This window comes from Pongo pygmaeus, chromosome 9 (assembly GCF_028885625.2).
Source record: "Pongo pygmaeus isolate AG05252 chromosome 9, NHGRI_mPonPyg2-v2.0_pri, whole genome shotgun sequence".
In the NCBI taxonomy this organism is placed as follows: domain Eukaryota; kingdom Metazoa; phylum Chordata; class Mammalia; order Primates; family Hominidae; genus Pongo; species Pongo pygmaeus.
In genome coordinates this window covers 10,054,714-10,071,505 of record NC_072382.2, presented here as the reverse complement: position 1 = coordinate 10,071,505, position 16,792 = coordinate 10,054,714, and the positions used below count along the sequence as shown (strand labels likewise).

General features: G+C 57.6%; 1 protein-coding gene across 33 annotated transcripts in view; it reads right to left on the bottom strand.

Annotated features, from left to right (window-relative positions):
- NRXN2 (neurexin 2) overlaps nt 1–16,792 on the bottom strand; it is a 118,160-nt gene that overhangs the window by 30,155 nt on the left and 71,213 nt on the right. For 17 of the 33 annotated variants that reach the window (XM_054441132.2, XM_054441150.2, XM_054441151.2 and 14 more), the window contains 5 exons: nt 15,682–15,801; nt 14,902–15,283; nt 14,094–14,284; nt 12,381–12,554; nt 11,867–11,986 (listed from right to left, as the gene is read on the bottom strand). In XM_054441132.2, the coding sequence (XP_054297107.2) occupies nt 11,867–11,986; nt 12,381–12,554; nt 14,094–14,284; nt 14,902–15,283; nt 15,682–15,801 (987 nt within the window). Of the gene's footprint in view, nt 1–1,088; nt 1,177–6,235; nt 7,261–11,866; nt 11,987–12,380; nt 12,555–14,093; nt 14,285–14,901; nt 15,284–15,681; nt 15,811–16,792 lie in introns of those variants that run through there. The other 16 variants (XM_054441130.2, XM_054441149.2, XM_054441140.2 and 13 more) reach the window with 4 other exon arrangements.

The window sequence follows — 16,792 nt, the reverse complement described above, 5'->3', positions numbered from 1 at the left end:
GGGTGTGAGGTCCCTAACGATCTCAGCCCCAAAATAAACCCCATTAGTCGCCATGTTCCCTCCTGCGGCTGACTGAGCTCTCTGGGGGTGGGGGTGGGGGGCTGGTCACCCAGTTTCCCGGAAAGGAGCCTTGTCTGGGAGGCCTGGAGGACTAGTATTCCATGGCCTGCAGAGAAGGGAAGGGAAGAGAACAATCTTGCATTCTTTAGAACATAAATGGAGCAGATGAGATTCATAAAATGCTTAATTAAATAATTAGCCACTAACGACTCCTCACAAAGCACTTCTTGTGAGGAGAGGGGTTCAAGGGAGGACTTAAAGAAGGAGAGAAACAGATGAGGCCTAAGGGCAAAAGCCTAGACAGGGAGAAAATGTCAGTCTGGGGGTCGGAGAACTCTGGAGTCAGGAACTAGGAGCCTGCAGGGGGCGGGCAGGAGGGCCTGCAGCACTTCTAAGGAGCAGGCCTTGCCAGCAGCCAAGGAGGTGGCCCAGTTGGTAACATTAGGCCGGGTTCCCTCAGGTACCTCGGGGTCTCTCACCTCAGGGACTTGAACCCCCTTGTAGTTGGGGCAATCAGGGGTGAGGAGGCTCCATCCCAGGGAGCTCCTAGGACCCCAAAGGGGAGGGGCTGCCTAAGTGCTTCGGGGGGAGCCACCGTCTGCAGGCCCAGGGAGGTGCTGAGGAGAGAAAGGAAGATTGTTGCCTGGTTCCCAAAGAGGTAGTGAGGCCAGCAGGGGGTTGGGGGAAGCAGGAGCCATGGGTCCCCCTGCGGTTCCCCAGAGCACCCACCATCAACACCTTCCATCTCCCCAGAGTGAGAGGTGACCCTGGGAGGAAGGGCAGGAGGGAAAGAACCACCTGGATGTCTAATAACTGACATCTCAACTCTGCCTGTGGCCAAGAAACCACCCCCAGCAGACAGAGGGGGCTTGGCTCTGCCCTCTCCAGACCCAGGTGTCCTTTCTACCTGAGGGCCCTGGAGCACAGTGGTGAGCACTGAACCCTCAGGATGGGGCCCCAAGTTGAGGGTGGAGAGTTGGCTGACAGTGGGGTATGCAGTGAGCCCCACCCCCACCCCATGTGGTCACCTGCCTGGAAGGGCAGGGCCTGGAGGTGGGGAGCCCAGTAGGCCTCAGCCGGTAACAGTCTCTCCACTCCCAGCACTGCAGCACTCCGGAAAATCGGCTGTTTCCATGACAACTGTAATACCCAGGGTCCTCCTCCCCCCTCCACACAAGCTGCACATCTGAATTTGGGGGGTGGGGCGGGCCAGGGCAGCAGAGATGCTGACCTTCCTCCACACACATTCCTACCCTCACCTTCCTGATCAGAGGCTGCAGCCTCTTCACCCCTGGGCTCCAGGGCCTCCCATTCAGAGAAGGCTTTATTGGGTTTCTTGGTCCCTCAGACCAGCGAAGGAAACCAAGTCTACCTGCAGGCTGCCTCAAAATCCCCCAGGTCTAGGAGAAAAGAGGCCCTTTCTCTTCACCTCCCACCCCAGATCCCAGACAGCAAGCACATCAGCATGGACAGGGCCCTGTCTGTGCCCAGAGAGGGCGGGAGGAAAAAGCCGGCCAAATGCCCCACTGGGCAGGCAGTGAGGCAGGAGGGATCAGAGGCGGTGCCCAGCGCCCAAGCCCCAGGCCCCACACCCACACACAGGCGGCGACGCACCCAGCTGCACACAAAGAACCAGCGTGGAGAGGCAGACCCCCGACAGGAGGCGAAGCAGCCGGGAAACATGGCGGTGAAGGCACAAAGACAGACCAGGGAAGGCGGCCCCAGGACAGGGGCTGGCCAAGCGTGGGACAGGGCGCACGCGTCCCCGCCCCTGAGGCCCGCGGCGCACAGGCTGCCCAAGCCCAGACCTCCCCTGGGATTTATCACCCAGCTGTTCTCACACTGCTGCCAGTTTATTACGCTGGGCGGGTCTGTTAAAGCCTAAGGGCGTTTATTACACTGTGGGGGGACGGGGCTGAGAGACAATTCTTGGGCAGAAGAGGTGAAGGATGAATGGTTTATTAGACTGGGGCGGCAGTAATTACCCTGGGGAGACATTTCTCTCCCCAGCACCGCGGCTGCCTCCGGAGCGCAGAAGGCTGGGGTTCGGGAGACCGCGGGGCTGGGAGGCGTGGCTTCCGCCAGGCCCCTCCCCAGCCGCGCTCCGGAGGCGCCTTCAGCCTCTCACCCCGGTAAGCTGTCCTTGGCCCTGCCCACGGACTCCCCCAGGGAAGGCACAGCTGTCTTCTAGGAGACACGGAGCCCAAAATAGGACACCACATCTAGAACCTGACAGGCTCCAGAAAGGGTTTGAAAGGCAAGAGGGGCCTAAGCCAAGGCCCAAAAATGTTGCCCAAGGGTGGTGTAGACCAGTTGTTTTTGACCTCCCTAGGAAACCATCAGTGAGCTGAATTGTGCATAACATTTCAGCGAGAACTACACACCTGAAGCCTAAGGCAAGAGAGCCTCTGGCCAAACACAAGATGCCATAGGCCCAGGTTCGGCACCTTCTGGCACCTTCTGCCCATGTCCAATATAGTCTTCTCAATACCTCCTAGACCCAGAAATTCACTGATCCCGTGAAATACTCTAAATGTTCAAGAATATTCCATGCAGTCCCACACACACCTGCATTCTAGAAAAAAACCAACCAACCATTAATAATGGTTAGCTAACCCAGACCCAAACAACATAATCATCCATGTGGAAAACCACCCATGCAGTGATGCCCCTGTGGTTACAACTACATGTGCAGAACCTCTGCCTGCCTGTGTGCCTGCAGCATCTGAAGCCATGAAAGAAAACCTTCTGGAAGATCTAGCCTTGTGAGAGGATAAAACATCCTGCACAACCCAGAAGAGCCATGGCCCTAGTGCTCACAGCCCACACCAGCGCTTTGTACATGAACCTTTACATCCCAGATGGGGAGATCTCTACTGGTCTAGATCCCTGTGCTCAGCTGTCTCTTGATCTAGGATCCCAGAACACAGCCTTTCAATTCCTAACCCCCTGCTTGGCCATAAACCATCCAGTCAGAAATCCAAGTTAACACACCCTGTTCAGAATCAAAATAAATGCTAGCCCCCTTTATAAGCTGGAGTGATAAACCTGGAACCCATGGAAGCTACTGACTCAGAACTTAGCAGGGATTGACCACTCCATTCCTGGCCCGAGAGTACCAGAAATGAACACGGTGGGGTGGGAGGAACCTCAAGGACTCTGAAACCAGAATTGGGGATCCAGGACCAGGAGAGTGTCACCCCTGGGCTCAACTCATTTTTAGGACCCAGGTGTGCCAGTCCTCCCATGCCCCAGACAGACATCAGGTACAGGAGTGGCAATGGGTGACTGGCAGGTAAGGACATTATGTAACAGGAAGGGTTGTGGGGGATGGCAGGGTAAATGGGGGATGGTGTGAAGAGAAGAGAGGAGAGAAGGCAAGTAGAAACACAGTGAGACCCCAAAAGAAGGCAAGTGGAGAAGCTGGTGCAGAAAGGAGAGAGGCTGCCTCCCACTGGGGATGCTAGGGAGACACTGGGCAGAGAGGAAGCCTGGCCTGGAAAGGCCTCCTGAGCTGACCTGGTCCTCTAGCCAAGTGTAGGGTCCCAAGAAGAGCCTGTCTTTTCACCTCTCCCACCATGGTTAATGGTTAACGGGAGCAAAGGTGGGGTTCAGCCAGGACAGGTGGCCTCACCCCTTCTCCTCCTTTCCTTGGGCCCTCGTCCTTCCTCTCAGCTGCCCCACCCTTCACAGGCTCCTCCCCCACACCTCCCACCCCCTTCTATCACCATCCTGGAGCACCCTCCAGATGGCTCTTCCTGTTTCCACTAGGCACTGGTCCTCTTTCTCCTCTGCACAGCAAAGGGGTGGCCGTCTCTGAGGTGATCCTAAGGCCAACATTCCATACCCTGTCCTCCATAGTCTTCTGGCCACTTTCATTCCCTCTGTCCAGCTTTTGCTCCTTCACGGAATCTTCCTTGGGCACTCTGGCTCCCAGGCCCTCCTTCCTACCAGTTCAGGGTTCCTCAGCCAGTTCCTCTCTCCTACACCTTCCTCTTCCACACTCTCTTCATCCTGCAAAGCTCCCCAGTATCCCTGACTTCCTTTACCTATCTGACTCCTTCATTCTTTGCCTCACTGCCCAGAAAGACCATGGCCTATCTGGGCACCTTTGGGGGCAACACTGGGCCTCAAGGGAGCCAGAAGGAGACAATGAAAGGGGAAGGAAGGTAACAAAGAGCCAGAGAGTTCCTGGGGAGGGGGAGGGAGTTAAGGTCCAGGAGCAAGGGGTTGGGTGGGGTCATGGAAGAAGAGAAGGAAACTGAAGAGTGTTGCCTGAGAGGAGCCAGGTGGGACAGAGATAAGATGAGGCAAACTGTATTGGGGATGAGAGAATAAAAGAATGGAGGAAAGAGTTTGAAGGAAGTACTCCAGGGAAATTGGATGAAGAGAAAACAGAAGCATGAAAAGGGAGATAAAGATAAAGTAGGAGAAAAGGAAGAAGACCAGCAAATGAGCAGAAAGATTGGAGGTGATACAGGGGCAGGATTGGGAAGCAAAGAGGGACTGGCATGGAGCAAGAATGGGGAGGCAACCAGGGGCACAGATGGGAAGGGTGAAAATACAGGAATGGGAGATGATGGAGGAGCAAAAATGGAGTAAAGAATAAGAGGGGATGGAGAGACAGAAACAGGAAGTGATGAGGGTACAAGGATAGTAAGGGAGAGAAGTGCAGAAATGGGAGGCCACCTGGGTACAAAGCGAGAACTGATGAAGGCACAGCGATGAGAGGGAATGGGAGCATGGAGGTGTCAGAGAACCCCAATGGGAGGCGACGGACATGGAAGGTGAGGAGAGAGGGGCACAGAGGGGAGAGGACATGAATAGGAGGACAGGTATGTGAGGTGTTGAGAGCACAGGGATGGGATGAGATGGGATAGGATGGGATGGGATGGAGGCACAGAAATGGGAGGTGAGAGAGGTACAGAGATAGAAGTAATGGGGCTACCCTCTGAAAGGTAATGACAAGGTGCAGAGATGGGAAGTGATGAGTAGACTAAAATGGGAGGTGAGGAGGTCCCTGGGATGCAAGTGACAGAAGTCCTGAGATGGAATGTGGAGGGACTGAGGTGGAAAGGGATGGGGCTGACATGACATGAAATAAAATGTGAAGAAGGTCAGATGTAGAAGGTAATGGGGAGGACAGAGCTTGGGAGTGATGGGGGCACAGAGTATGGAGGACAGAGATGGAAGGCGACAGGTACAGGGGAGAGAAGAGATGGCATGCAGAGAATCTTAGGGGTCTAAGATATGAAGTGATGGGGGGCCTGAGATGGGACTGAGGAAGGATGGAAATGAGAAGGTGATGGGGTCTGAGAAGGAAGGTTAAGTTTTTCGATAGATGGTTATGAGGGGCAGAGATAGGAGGTGATTGTAAGTGGACAGCGACAGAGGACTGACACAGGAGGGGAAGCCTGGAAACGGGAAGTGCTGGGCCTACAGAGGTGAGATGCTGGGGGTCAGAGGTAGAGACTGAGCAGAGATGAGGGGACATGGAAGGGAGACACTAGAGACTGGGGGAACAAGGATGGGAGAATGGTGGGACAGTGGAGTGAGTTGGGAGGTGATGGAAGGCTAGTCATGGGAAAAGAAAGGAAGAGTGCTGGAGGGATGGAGGTAAAACAGAGACATACATGAAGAGGTCAAGGAGGAAGAGACATGTCAGAGGCAGAGATGACAGATGTGACAGAGGTGGGAGGGAGGTGAAGGGGGAGAGATGACAGACCAGCGATGGAAGGGTGAGGGTGAGGGTGAGGCAGAGGTGGAGGCAAGACAGATGGAGAGATAAGGGGCCGAGATGGAGGAGGTGATGCGGAAGAGAAATGGAAGGCAGAGCTGCACGGAGAGGATGAAAGGACGGACAGGGCGGGGAGGGTAAGGAAATAGAAGGAGATAATGAACCAGACCTAGGGGTAAGCAGATTTAGTTGAGGCCAGGAAGCAAAGTGCTGAAGACAGAGATGAGGGTGATGGGGGAGAGGAGAGATGGAGGCAAGGGTGGGGCTGAGATGATGGGAGCTGGAGATTGGAGGTGAAGGGGCTCCGGGACGCAAAGCAGAGGGGCCGGGCTCGGCGTGCACAGCTGGGGTGGGGCCCGCGGGGGCCCAGCTGCGCACACGGGAAGCGCCCCCCGCCCCCGGGCCAACCGGGTGGCCGGCATCTACAGTGCCACTTACCGTGGCCGCCGCGGGTGAGGAAGGGCATGCGGTTGATGGCGATGGGCACGGTGCCGTGCTTGCTGTGGAAGTGGTGGACGTGGTGGGTGGTGCTGAGGCTGGAGGAGACCCGGGCCCCCTCGGCCGCCCCCAGCAGCAGCAGCAGCAACAGCGGCAACAGCGGCAGCAGAGGTGGCGGCGGCGGCAGTGGCGGCGGCGGCAGGGGCCCAGCCAGGGCCGGGGGGCGGCGCGGGCACCCCCCCGGCCCGCTCCCCCCGGGGGGCATTTCGGCCCGGGGGCGACCGCCTCACAGCCCCATGGCCGGGGGCGGGGACGCGGGGCTGCGCAGCCCCGCGAAGCCCCCCTCCGGCTCCGAGCTCCGGGAGCGGGATAGGGATGAAGCGGAGGTAAACCAGGGCCCAAGCCTCGGTCCGGAGCCAACAAAATCAACTGGATCCCGCCGGGAAATCGGGGGTCCGCGGAGCGGCAACGCCAAGGTCCAGGATGCCTGGGTCCATCGCGAGGAGCTAGGGGTCTCTCTGCATCCCGGCGGGGTCGGAGCGGCGCAGAGGGCCGTCAGAAACCCGGGGGAGCGCCCGGGGGAGGGGGCATGGTGCCGAGTGGAGAGGGAGGGGAGCGCGGGGGCCAAGCAGGGAGGGGAGGGCGAGGGAAATCCTGCGGAAAAACCGAGCTGGGGAGGGGGGCGGTGCGGGCTGGAGGAGAGAAGAGGGACGGAGGCCTGGTTCCCCCGAAAGCGGGAGACCGACGGCGACTGGGGCCGGCCGCGCCGCTGCTGCCGCTGCCGCCCGACGGAGGCCGGGGAAAAGGAGGGAGCGGCCGGGGGAGGGGGGGGCGGGAGAAGGGGGAAGGGAAGCAAATCCGGGTGAGGGGGGGAATGAAGGGATAGGAGAGGAGGGGATAGGAGAGGAGGGGAGCGGGGCTGAGCCGAGGAAAGGCGCGAGCCTGCGAGATTCCGGCGGAGAGATGGAGGCAGCGAAGTGTTGCTGCAGTGGCTGAGAGGGCTAGAAGGAGAGGGAGGGAGGGAGAAAGGGAGGGAGGGAGGGAAGGAGGAGAGCGGAGAGGGGAGGGGAAGCGCGGGAGGAGGAGGGGGCAGGGCGGAGGGACCAGAGCGGCTCCGGATCTGCGGGCGGCGCTGGGCAGCTCCGCCGCGCGGCACCTGGCTAGCCCGCTCGGCGCTCGCCTCTCCTCTGCGCGCGCCCGCCCCTCCCCCGCGCCTGGACACGCTAGCTCCTCCTGCACCCCCCTCCTGGAGAAGGGACCCTGCTGAATAATGGAACGGGATTGAGGCTAGCAAGAGAGGCCACTTTCTTCCTCCCCGCCCACCCCACCCGGATGAACCCCAATAATGCTCTCTGGCACAGCCTGCTGAGATGCCGCGGCGGCCACCTCTGCACCACCCCTCGCAACGCACGTGCACACTGAGATGTGTATTGGCTTGGGTATGGAGACATCCACGTGCCCATACGGGCACACTGTGCGGGTAGGCACACAGGCTCAGACACATACATGTATGCATGTGCTCACAGACACTGGCACACCAACTCACTCTCAGGGGAGCATATACACATGCTCACGGGGCATACATGCGTGCACACACACGTTTGATCATAGGACATGAATGGCCAACATACACACAGACACCCCTGCCCCCCAAGCTCACCCTCCAAAATAGGGTCCACAGCATACAGTGCACCCAGAGCCTTCGAGGTACTCAGGAATAAGACATGCCACACACGTACAACTCCCCACCACCTCCCCAAAAAGCTGCTCCCCCAGCCCCCTGCACAAGCCTCTCCTGGACTCCTCCAATCCTTCCTCTCCACTACCACTGCCCCTGCCCCAGCCCCAACCTCTCCCTCGATGAGGGGGTCTAGAGGACACCGGTCCACTGAGTGTCCCATTTAGGACAAAACCCTTCCTGGGCCACGTATGTCAAGCCGAGGAAACCACTTCTCCTTCAGGATGCCCTCCAATTGGGATCTGACCCCAAACTTTTGGACACTCTGGAAAGCACCTGTGGCCCCAGAGGTAAGCACAGAGAGACTCCTTACGCACCAACCTGCTCGGACAGGGGAGAGGGTGGGAAGGCAGAGGGTAGAGGAGGAGGGAAAGGAGGAGAGAGGTGGAGAGGGCACCTGGGGGAGCTGAAGAAACAGTGCAGCAGAGTGAGGAGGAGGGCTGGGTAAGGAAAGGACAGGAGGCAGGGGCGGGTGAAGTGAGAAAGGGGAGGGCTGGGAGAGAGGAGGCTGGGAGGGGCTGGAGAGAGCTGGCTCCTGTTTATTGATTCTGAACTCCATTTGGGAGCAAAAACTGTCACCACGAGCCCCATGTGCCACCCCCAGCTCCAGGATGCAGTCAGGACCTGGGACATCTCCCCAGTGCTGCTGCCAGTCCTTCACCCCTACTACATGCCAGGGCTGGATTTGGCCCCCAGGCCTTTAGAAGTGAAGAAAGCGGTCCTCAGAGGCACCCAGAGGAGGCTTCCGGTGGTGCAGGGCCCCGACCCATGCAGTGCTGGAGGAGAGACTGCACGCCAGGAGCAGGGCTGGGGCCCCCAGAGGCCACGTCCTCCTGCCCTCTCTATCCCGTACTTGGGCCCCTGGATCTGGAATATAGACTGACACAGCTCTGAGCAGGCAGAAAATTTATGGTCCCACAGGGAGGGAGGGAGGAGCCGGTGGCGAGAGGAAAGGAAGGGAAACCGCCTAGAGGCCAATCAATACCAGTGAGTGGGAACTGGAGAGAGATGGGGGGGCCAAGGCTGAGAAGGGAGGGGGGAGACATAGAGGGTAAAAAAGAAGGGAAAGACAGAGGTATGCAAGAGATCAATAGAGGCTGCAGAGATGAACAGAGACAGGGAGGCAGAGATGGTAAGGAATTGACCGCCTGGGAGAGGCAGGAGACAGGCTCCGAAAGACAGAGGAGCAAGCAGGCCTTATGGGAACACCTCGGTCCCAAATCTCAGCCCTGGGAACTGTCTCTTTTTAGCTACCCTTTCTCATTTCATGTTCTCTTTTTCATTTGCTGTCCACTTTCCTCCATCTCATCTTTTCTCTCCTGTCTTCCCAGAGCAGACACTCATAAGCCTTAAAGGAACACAAAGTCCCCTGCACCCCCAGGAGTAGTTCCCATGTCACAGATGGAGAAATTGAGGTGGTAAGTGGGGAAAAGTTGTTCTGAAGGTGTGACCTCTCCTCACCCTAGTCTCTCCCCCACCAGACAGCTCCACCCCCCAGCCCCACCCTTCAGAGGACAGGCCCTGCTCCTTCCATCTTTGCCATTTCCACCCTCCTTCCTCTCTTGAAACCAGGGCCTGCCTGCGCCCCCAGGGCCTCCCACGGGTGAAGGCAGAGCTAACTGAACAGGTCTCTCTGCTCGGTTCCTGCCTGACCTTGTACATCACAGGGCCATAGAAAGAGAGCATGAAAAACCAGAGACAAGCTAGGAAGGAGGAGTAGCCCTGGGAGAAGAGAGAATTGGGTCCCACTCCCAAGATTCCTGCCCTGCCCTCCAGGGGTGGAGATCTCAGCATCACCCCAGAGCCAGAGCTCAGAGCAGCAGCACACTGAGCCCTGTGTGGCCCCCAGGTTGCACCCACCTTGTCTTAGCTCCACAGCTTTGCAGAGACCAGTGCTTGGATGACGCCTCCCAAGATGCGCCCTGCTCCCCAGCCCCAACTCTCCCTCCCTCCCACCAGCCTGGAACCCAAAGAAGTTGCTCTTCCTATCCCTGCTGAAAGGTGGCACAACCCCCACTTCCCATCCATCTCATGCCCCCTTTCCAGAAGGCTCCACTGTGTGGGAGTGAAGCAGTGGCGACGGGCAGCAGCACTTCGTGATCCTGATTTCTTCCACCCCAGGCAAGAAGTGCCCACCATGGGTACCACCACCACCCCACCCCCCCCTCCCTGAGGACTAAATGAGCAGCAGGGAGTGACAAACAGTCAGGTGCACCTAAGTTCCAGCCAAGCTCTACCATCGACCCTCTATGACTTGGGGTGAGTAACTGCCTCTTACTGAGGCCTGGGTTTCCTTATCAGTTAAACACAAAGGCCACTGCCTTCTCTGAGGATCAAATTAAAAGGGCCTTATAAGCAGCAAAACATGAAACTATTAGTGGGGAGTGTTACTATTAAGCAACGAAGTTACCATCATCTCCAGATCTGTGCAAAACTGAGTTAGCTGGAGGGGAAGAGGTCCAGCCACAGCCAGGTCTCCATGCCTTGGCAGTCAGGGCTGGAACACCCTCAGCTGGCCATTGTCTGGAGGCTTTGGAAGGCACAGAGAGCAGCAGGTCAAGTAAGGAAAATCTTGGGAGACAGAGTGGGGATGTGGTGGTACCCAAGGGCTGGACATGCCTAAGAACACGAGGAAAGCACTGAGGGAGATGGGGTAGACATTTTTTTCAAAGGGGAAAGAAAAACTAACACCACCCAAGAGCTCCTGGACCCAGTAGGTTTCTCCTGTAAGAAACTCAGGACTCATGCCCAGGTGATGAAGGTCCCACAGTGTGGTATGGAGGCAAAGGCACTGACTGGAGTCTCACCCCAAATCTACTATGAGCTACCTCCAGAAATCGACTGTCCCTCTCCAGCCGTATTCCATGTCTGTAAAATGGAGATGCTCCGTTGTGTGTGTGTGTGTGTGTGCGCATGTGTGTGTGTGTGCATGTGTGTGTTTCTTCCCAGGCGGCTGACTTTTCTGCTTGGTCTCTCAGCAGGACCCCAGGGAAGATGATTCAAGCAATGCTGAGGAGGCTGCACTCTGCCCACCCACTCCAGCCCAATCATCCAAGGGAAATGCCAAAGCTACCCCACAGAGTAGAAGGTTGCCTCCCCGTCATTCCTGCCTCAGCTGCCCTCCCTCTGCAGGGCTCTAACCAGCTGCAGGCCACCAACTGCTAGGGACTGGGAACTGCTGCTGACCCTGCCCTCTCTGGGGAGGGGCCTCAAACAGAATGCAAGTTGGCAATCAGATGTCCAGCCTAGGAGGAAAAGAACCAAGCGAAGACAGTAGGGAGTGACCTTGTGGCTCAAGGGGACAAACTGCAGCTGGGATTATTGGGGAAGAAAGAGGAGCCCATTCCAGGGAAACCAGCTGTCCAGCAGCCTGGCCTCCTGGAAGCCTCCAGAGCCTGTCCTCTGGGGTGTGGTCCTGCTCTCAGCAAGAAATAACAGATTCCCACTTCATGCCCTGAGGGCACCAAAGGGGGTGCAGATTGTTAACAGCCCCCCTCCCAGTGCAATAGTGTGTCTGTGTGAGGTACAAGTACATGTAAGGCCATCACCAAAACTACACAGGACAGCAGCAAGTTCACCCCACTGAGGCCAACACCTTTGGTTTTGGGTGAAGGGAGCAGGGTCCCACCAGCTGAGAACAAGGAGGAGAGGCCATCTATCAGTGGGTCCCCCCAGAGCTTCAGGCAGCAGCAATCCTGCACAGCCCCAGGAGAAAGACCCTATGAGGGGACAGCAGGCCACAGCTCCCCTGGGACTCTGCAGACAAGGGATGAGAAGGAAGAAGTAGCACAGCTCCTGAATGCTCAGAGGCCCTGTTTCCTCCCTGGCAGCCCCTATGGCTGGGAATGGACCCTGGTCTCCCCAAACCGCCCCCAGCCCTCCCAGGCACTCACGATCATTGCAGACAGGGCCTCCATAGGAAGTCATGGTGCAATCGCAGGTGAAGCCATCCCACTGCTGCAAGCAGACGCCCTGGTTGGCACAGGACTCTTCAGTGCAGGTGGTGCTGGGGCCTGGAAGGGGCAGGAGAAAGGAACACCTCTGGCTCAGCCAAGCCCCCTCTCTCCCCAGGAGGTGTGGAAGCTTCAGAGCCAGGCAGAGAGGTCCCTACTCTGAGCTCTGCCTGGCTGAAAGGGCCAAGTACAGATGAGAGGGATTGGGGCAGGGGGGTCAGGTCCGCTAGGCTTGGCCTTGGACTGTGACAAGGGGCCAGGGTGAGACAACAGGGAGGGCAAGTGACCCTTCACACACCTGTATCCCTGCCCCAGAACTGTGGGGGCAAGCTCCCATAAGGCCTGAGAAGGAAGGCCCCTTTGTAGAGCAGAGGCTACCTGCCCTGGTCTGCCTCTGCAGCTGGCCATCCTGTAGCCAGTAGGGCCACGCCTCACTCCTCCACCCTCCACTCACCATCACAGCCCCTCTCCACCTGCCCAATGCGGTGTAGGGCGTCAGCGATGAGGTCTGGGAGACGTCCGTTGAGGTCCACTGAGGCCAGGCAGCCCTGAAAGCCATCCCGGGAGGCCACCAGCTTGGGCAGGTTGCTGAACATATTCTTGCTCAGACCGCCAATGTACAACTCCCCTGCAAAGGGAGCGGGTCAACCAAGGCATCCAGGTCCCCATTCCCATCCCAAGACAATGGCATCTGGCTTTCAGGTCCTCCCAGCCCTCTCAGGTTCTCTGTGTTCCATCCCAGATTCCAGGTCCCTAACAGGGATCCAGAGACCTGCACAACCCGCACCCCCCCAACACACTTTTTCCTTCTCCACTTTGCCATCTGCCTGCTCCCCTCCCAGAGAAGCCCAGATGCCTGGGAGAGTGGGGGCTGGGGGACAGCTGGAGGAACCTGCTCTGTGCTCTCTCCCACACATTTGATTCCAGTTCCGGCCCGTAATCAGGGCCTTTCATAGATGCGCAGCCTGATCCCCTCCACCCCCATTCCCTCCCTCCCAAAGTTTCCCATTCCCAGAACTCCTTCAAGCCTTTCCCAACTCTTGGGCTCTCTCCTAGGGAGTTCAAAGCCCAGTTCCCTTCCCCCAACAACTAGGGCTTGGCCTTGGGACTCTGGGAAGTTCTCCTCCGCAACACCTGATCCCCTGCCACAGAGCCTAACTCCCTGGAATCCCTGGAAGCCCTAGCCAGGCCACAGCTGAGCTTCAGTCAAGACACTGGTCAGTCTGCTGCCCTGGCCACGGGCTCAGTACAACACAAGACCCGCCAAGATAACCCCTGGGTTTGCTGCCACTTTGGATTCTCTGTGACACATCGCCCCCTTCTGAGAGCAAGGGGAATTCACAGCACTATGTCAAGAGATCTGACAGATCTCAGATCTGAGGGAGTGGGGCAGTTAATTCCATGGTCTCTGAGGACCCTCCCCAAGCTCTGACAGTTTGAGGCAGGCTGATGCCCAGGGGTTCCTATGGGGCTGAGGGCTGCTTTGGGCATGTGCAAGAAAGCAGATCACATTGCCCTCGGTAGGCTCTGGAGAAGCCGCACCTTTCCTGTCCCAATGCTCACGCCTTAGCTCACCCTCCTCTTCCCTGATCTCTCAGTCACCCATTCTGGGGGCAGGCAATGACTGCTTCAATGAGCACTGAAGAGGCCCTGGGGAATGTGGCACCCTGATGTGACCCTGAGCACACCAGGGAAGCCTAGGTCCAAAATGTCCCCAAGCTAGCCCAGCCAATGCCCAAGACAGGTGACTCGGGGACTCTAGCTCCTGCTACGTCCTCTGCCCCATAGTGTCTACCTCACCCAGGAGGATGCTAAGCTCCCTGTTTTCACTCCAGCCCTCAACCAACATAGGCTTCTCAACCTTGGAGGCCCAGGAGATCCTTGGAGGGCCTGGGCTACCTACTCCTAGCTCTGGAATGAGGCCACCAAGCACCCTGTGAGACGCATCCTGCAATCAGGCTTTCAGTGGGGAGATGCAGACTCGCAAGACAGCCAAGCAGAACTTGGACAGGAAAATGTCAGGCTGGACATAGTGGAGACAGGGAAAGAGAGCTGGAAACTGGGGGCAGGGAACCGAGGGAAGCAGCGTCGCAGGAATGGGGTGATCTCGCTGGGGTGAGGGGTATCTGGGCTAGGGCCAGGCCTTCTCCAGAGGCCCCAGCCCCACCTTTGAGATCGAGGTTTCGGGCGCCATTGGAGTGCTGCGTGACAGTGCGGGAGTCAATCTTGAGCGTGTGCACGTTGCCTGGGTCCCTGGACACCACCACGTTGTGCCACTGGTTGTCATTGACTGGTTTGTCTGAGTTCCCCTTCATCAAGGACGGGCCATTCCCCAGGTCAAACACGTAGTGGATGTACCTGCCCCACAGTAGGGAGGAGACACTGGGTCAGGGTGGGGGTGATGCTGGGAAGGTGGGGTGAGGAGGAGCTATGGCTGGCAGGGGTCCTAGGTGCCATGGGAAGAGGGACTGAAAGGGAGACCCCAGAGGAGAGGGACCAAAACCAATGGCAAGAGGGCTATGGTGTGAGATCCTGTCATGGGGAGAATGTAAGGAAGGAGGGCCACCAACGAGCTGGCTCTTGTGACACAAGCTCAGAAGAGGAGCTAGAGGGGAGAGGTTTGTGGGTCAGCAGGGTCCTCTGGAGGCAGGGACTGGGCTGCTCTGGAGTGGGGTCCCCTAAGGCAACGGAGGGGCAAGACTGACTTCTGCCTGTAGAGAAGGTGACAGTGGACAGAGAACAGATATAACAGGGAACTCTGGCAAGGAAGCAGCTGGGGAGTCAGCAGTGGAAGAGGGTGTGCTTCTCCATCTTGGCTGAAGAGGGAGCCTCTCGACTTATGGTCGGGGACCTGAATCTTGACTTGTGATCTGGGGGGGATTGGACACCTCAGCCAGTAGCCGGGGGAGCTGTATGTGGTTCAGCAGGGGGAGGGGGCCACCTCCTTGACAGCAGTGCAATGGCCAGCCCCTCACCCCTTGACCAGCTCGATGACAATGAAGTCATTGCCGTTGCCCGAGTTGAACAGAAGAAGCCCATCAGGGGCTGTGGTCTTGAACTGGAAGAAGAGGTGCATGGAAGCATAGGCTTGGAGCGTGGCGAGTGCCAGGTAGCTGCTGCGACTCTTGAAGGTGACAGGATCGGCCACGATGGCACGCAGGCCAAAGCGAGCATTGAGCTCGCAGTAGGTGATGTCACCATCCTTGCACTGGTCCATGTAGGGCTGGCCGTTGAACACAAGCCCACTCAGATGCCCGATGAAGTTGGAGGGCACCACGGAGATAAACCGCCGCTCCGTCATGATGCCCGTCTCAATGTTGTGGAACTCCAGCCGCGTATGGGCCCCTGCCATCTGTCCTGCTCAGGACAGGAGACCAAGATGAGGGGGATGGCTTTGGGGTAGGGCTGGGGCTTGGGTTCCCAGGAGCCTCCCCTCCACAGGAGGGCCACCCATGAGTGACATCAGCAGAGATGTCCTCAGCTAGGCACTAGCAGCCAGCACAGCTCCAAGAGGAGTGGCAGGACTCGCCAGTCAAGAGTCAACAGGCTGCCAGGGGAATGCTGCCTACAGGGAGTTGAAATCATTCCTGGGGTCCAGATGCCCATAACATTCCACCCCTGAAGGAGAAATGGCAGAGGCAGCTTGCCAGAACACTGTCCTAGGAACGGCAGCCCAGGCAGTGGTCACCAAGTAGAACAGGGCCAAGCATAGGTCAATGGAGATGTGTCCACCTCCCTGGGCCCAGACCACCTACCCTCCACAGTCACGTTGTCCACAGACAGCTGCAGGCTCTTGCCACGCCGGACCACCCTCACCGTGTGCCACTCATTGTCATTGAGCTTGTGCCCCGCAAACAGCGTTTCGGGGCCTTTACCTGCGGCACCAAGGGGGGAGTGAGTAGGGCACCTATACATGCTCACAGGTGACTTCCTATATCACCTTGGACACACAGACAGCCTCCCCACCCCCGCACATGCTACACATGAACACATACATGACCAGTGGCTCATATTTGGCCACACAACACACCCATGAATACAAGTACACACACTTATGGCCTCCCATCACACCTGGAGTCCATGCACACGCAGAGCTTTTATACCCCAGTCATACATCCACTCTCAGGACTGCCCTTTGTGTGACTTCAGGAGGTGCCTTGCACATAGAATATTAAGTGAACGGTGCCTCTGGAGTTGTACCCTGAGGCCCTGCACACAGACACCCACACCTATGACCAACATACTCTTCCCCCAGATTCCTAAGGGCCTTCAGTGAATGTGGCCAGAAGCTATATTCCCAGAGTATAAACACAGACCTAAAACTTTCAAAACTTCACACAGTACCCAAATGTAAATGTGAGCCCACAGCTTCGGCCTCCACACAGACACCAGCTCCTCCATCTACAATGGGACCCTATGGGACCTTTCTACATACACATGCCTGATTAACATCACACACTAGGTCACGCCACCACACGTACTGCCCATAAATATACAGGATGGCCAGAGAGGGGAAGGTTCTGTTTCTTAGGAATTATGGCCATTTACTCAAGACCAGGATTATCAGCTTCCAGAGTCTAAAACAAAACATACTTATCTTTCAAATGCTGCTGGACTTTGCAGCACTCCCTGGTCATCCCTGGCTCCCCCCGGTGCTCACTCCAGCACGCACACAGCATGCCACACACACACGAAGAGCAGGGCGCCCAGCACACACAGTCTCTCTGCCTGGGCCTACCACGTGCATGTGCTCCCCCATGTGACCCCAAGCCACACCATGCAGAAACACCCTGAGACAGAGCATTGAGCCCAGGCGCACTGGGATGCCTGGAGATGTCCACCTGCTCACTCTCCATCTCACCCCTG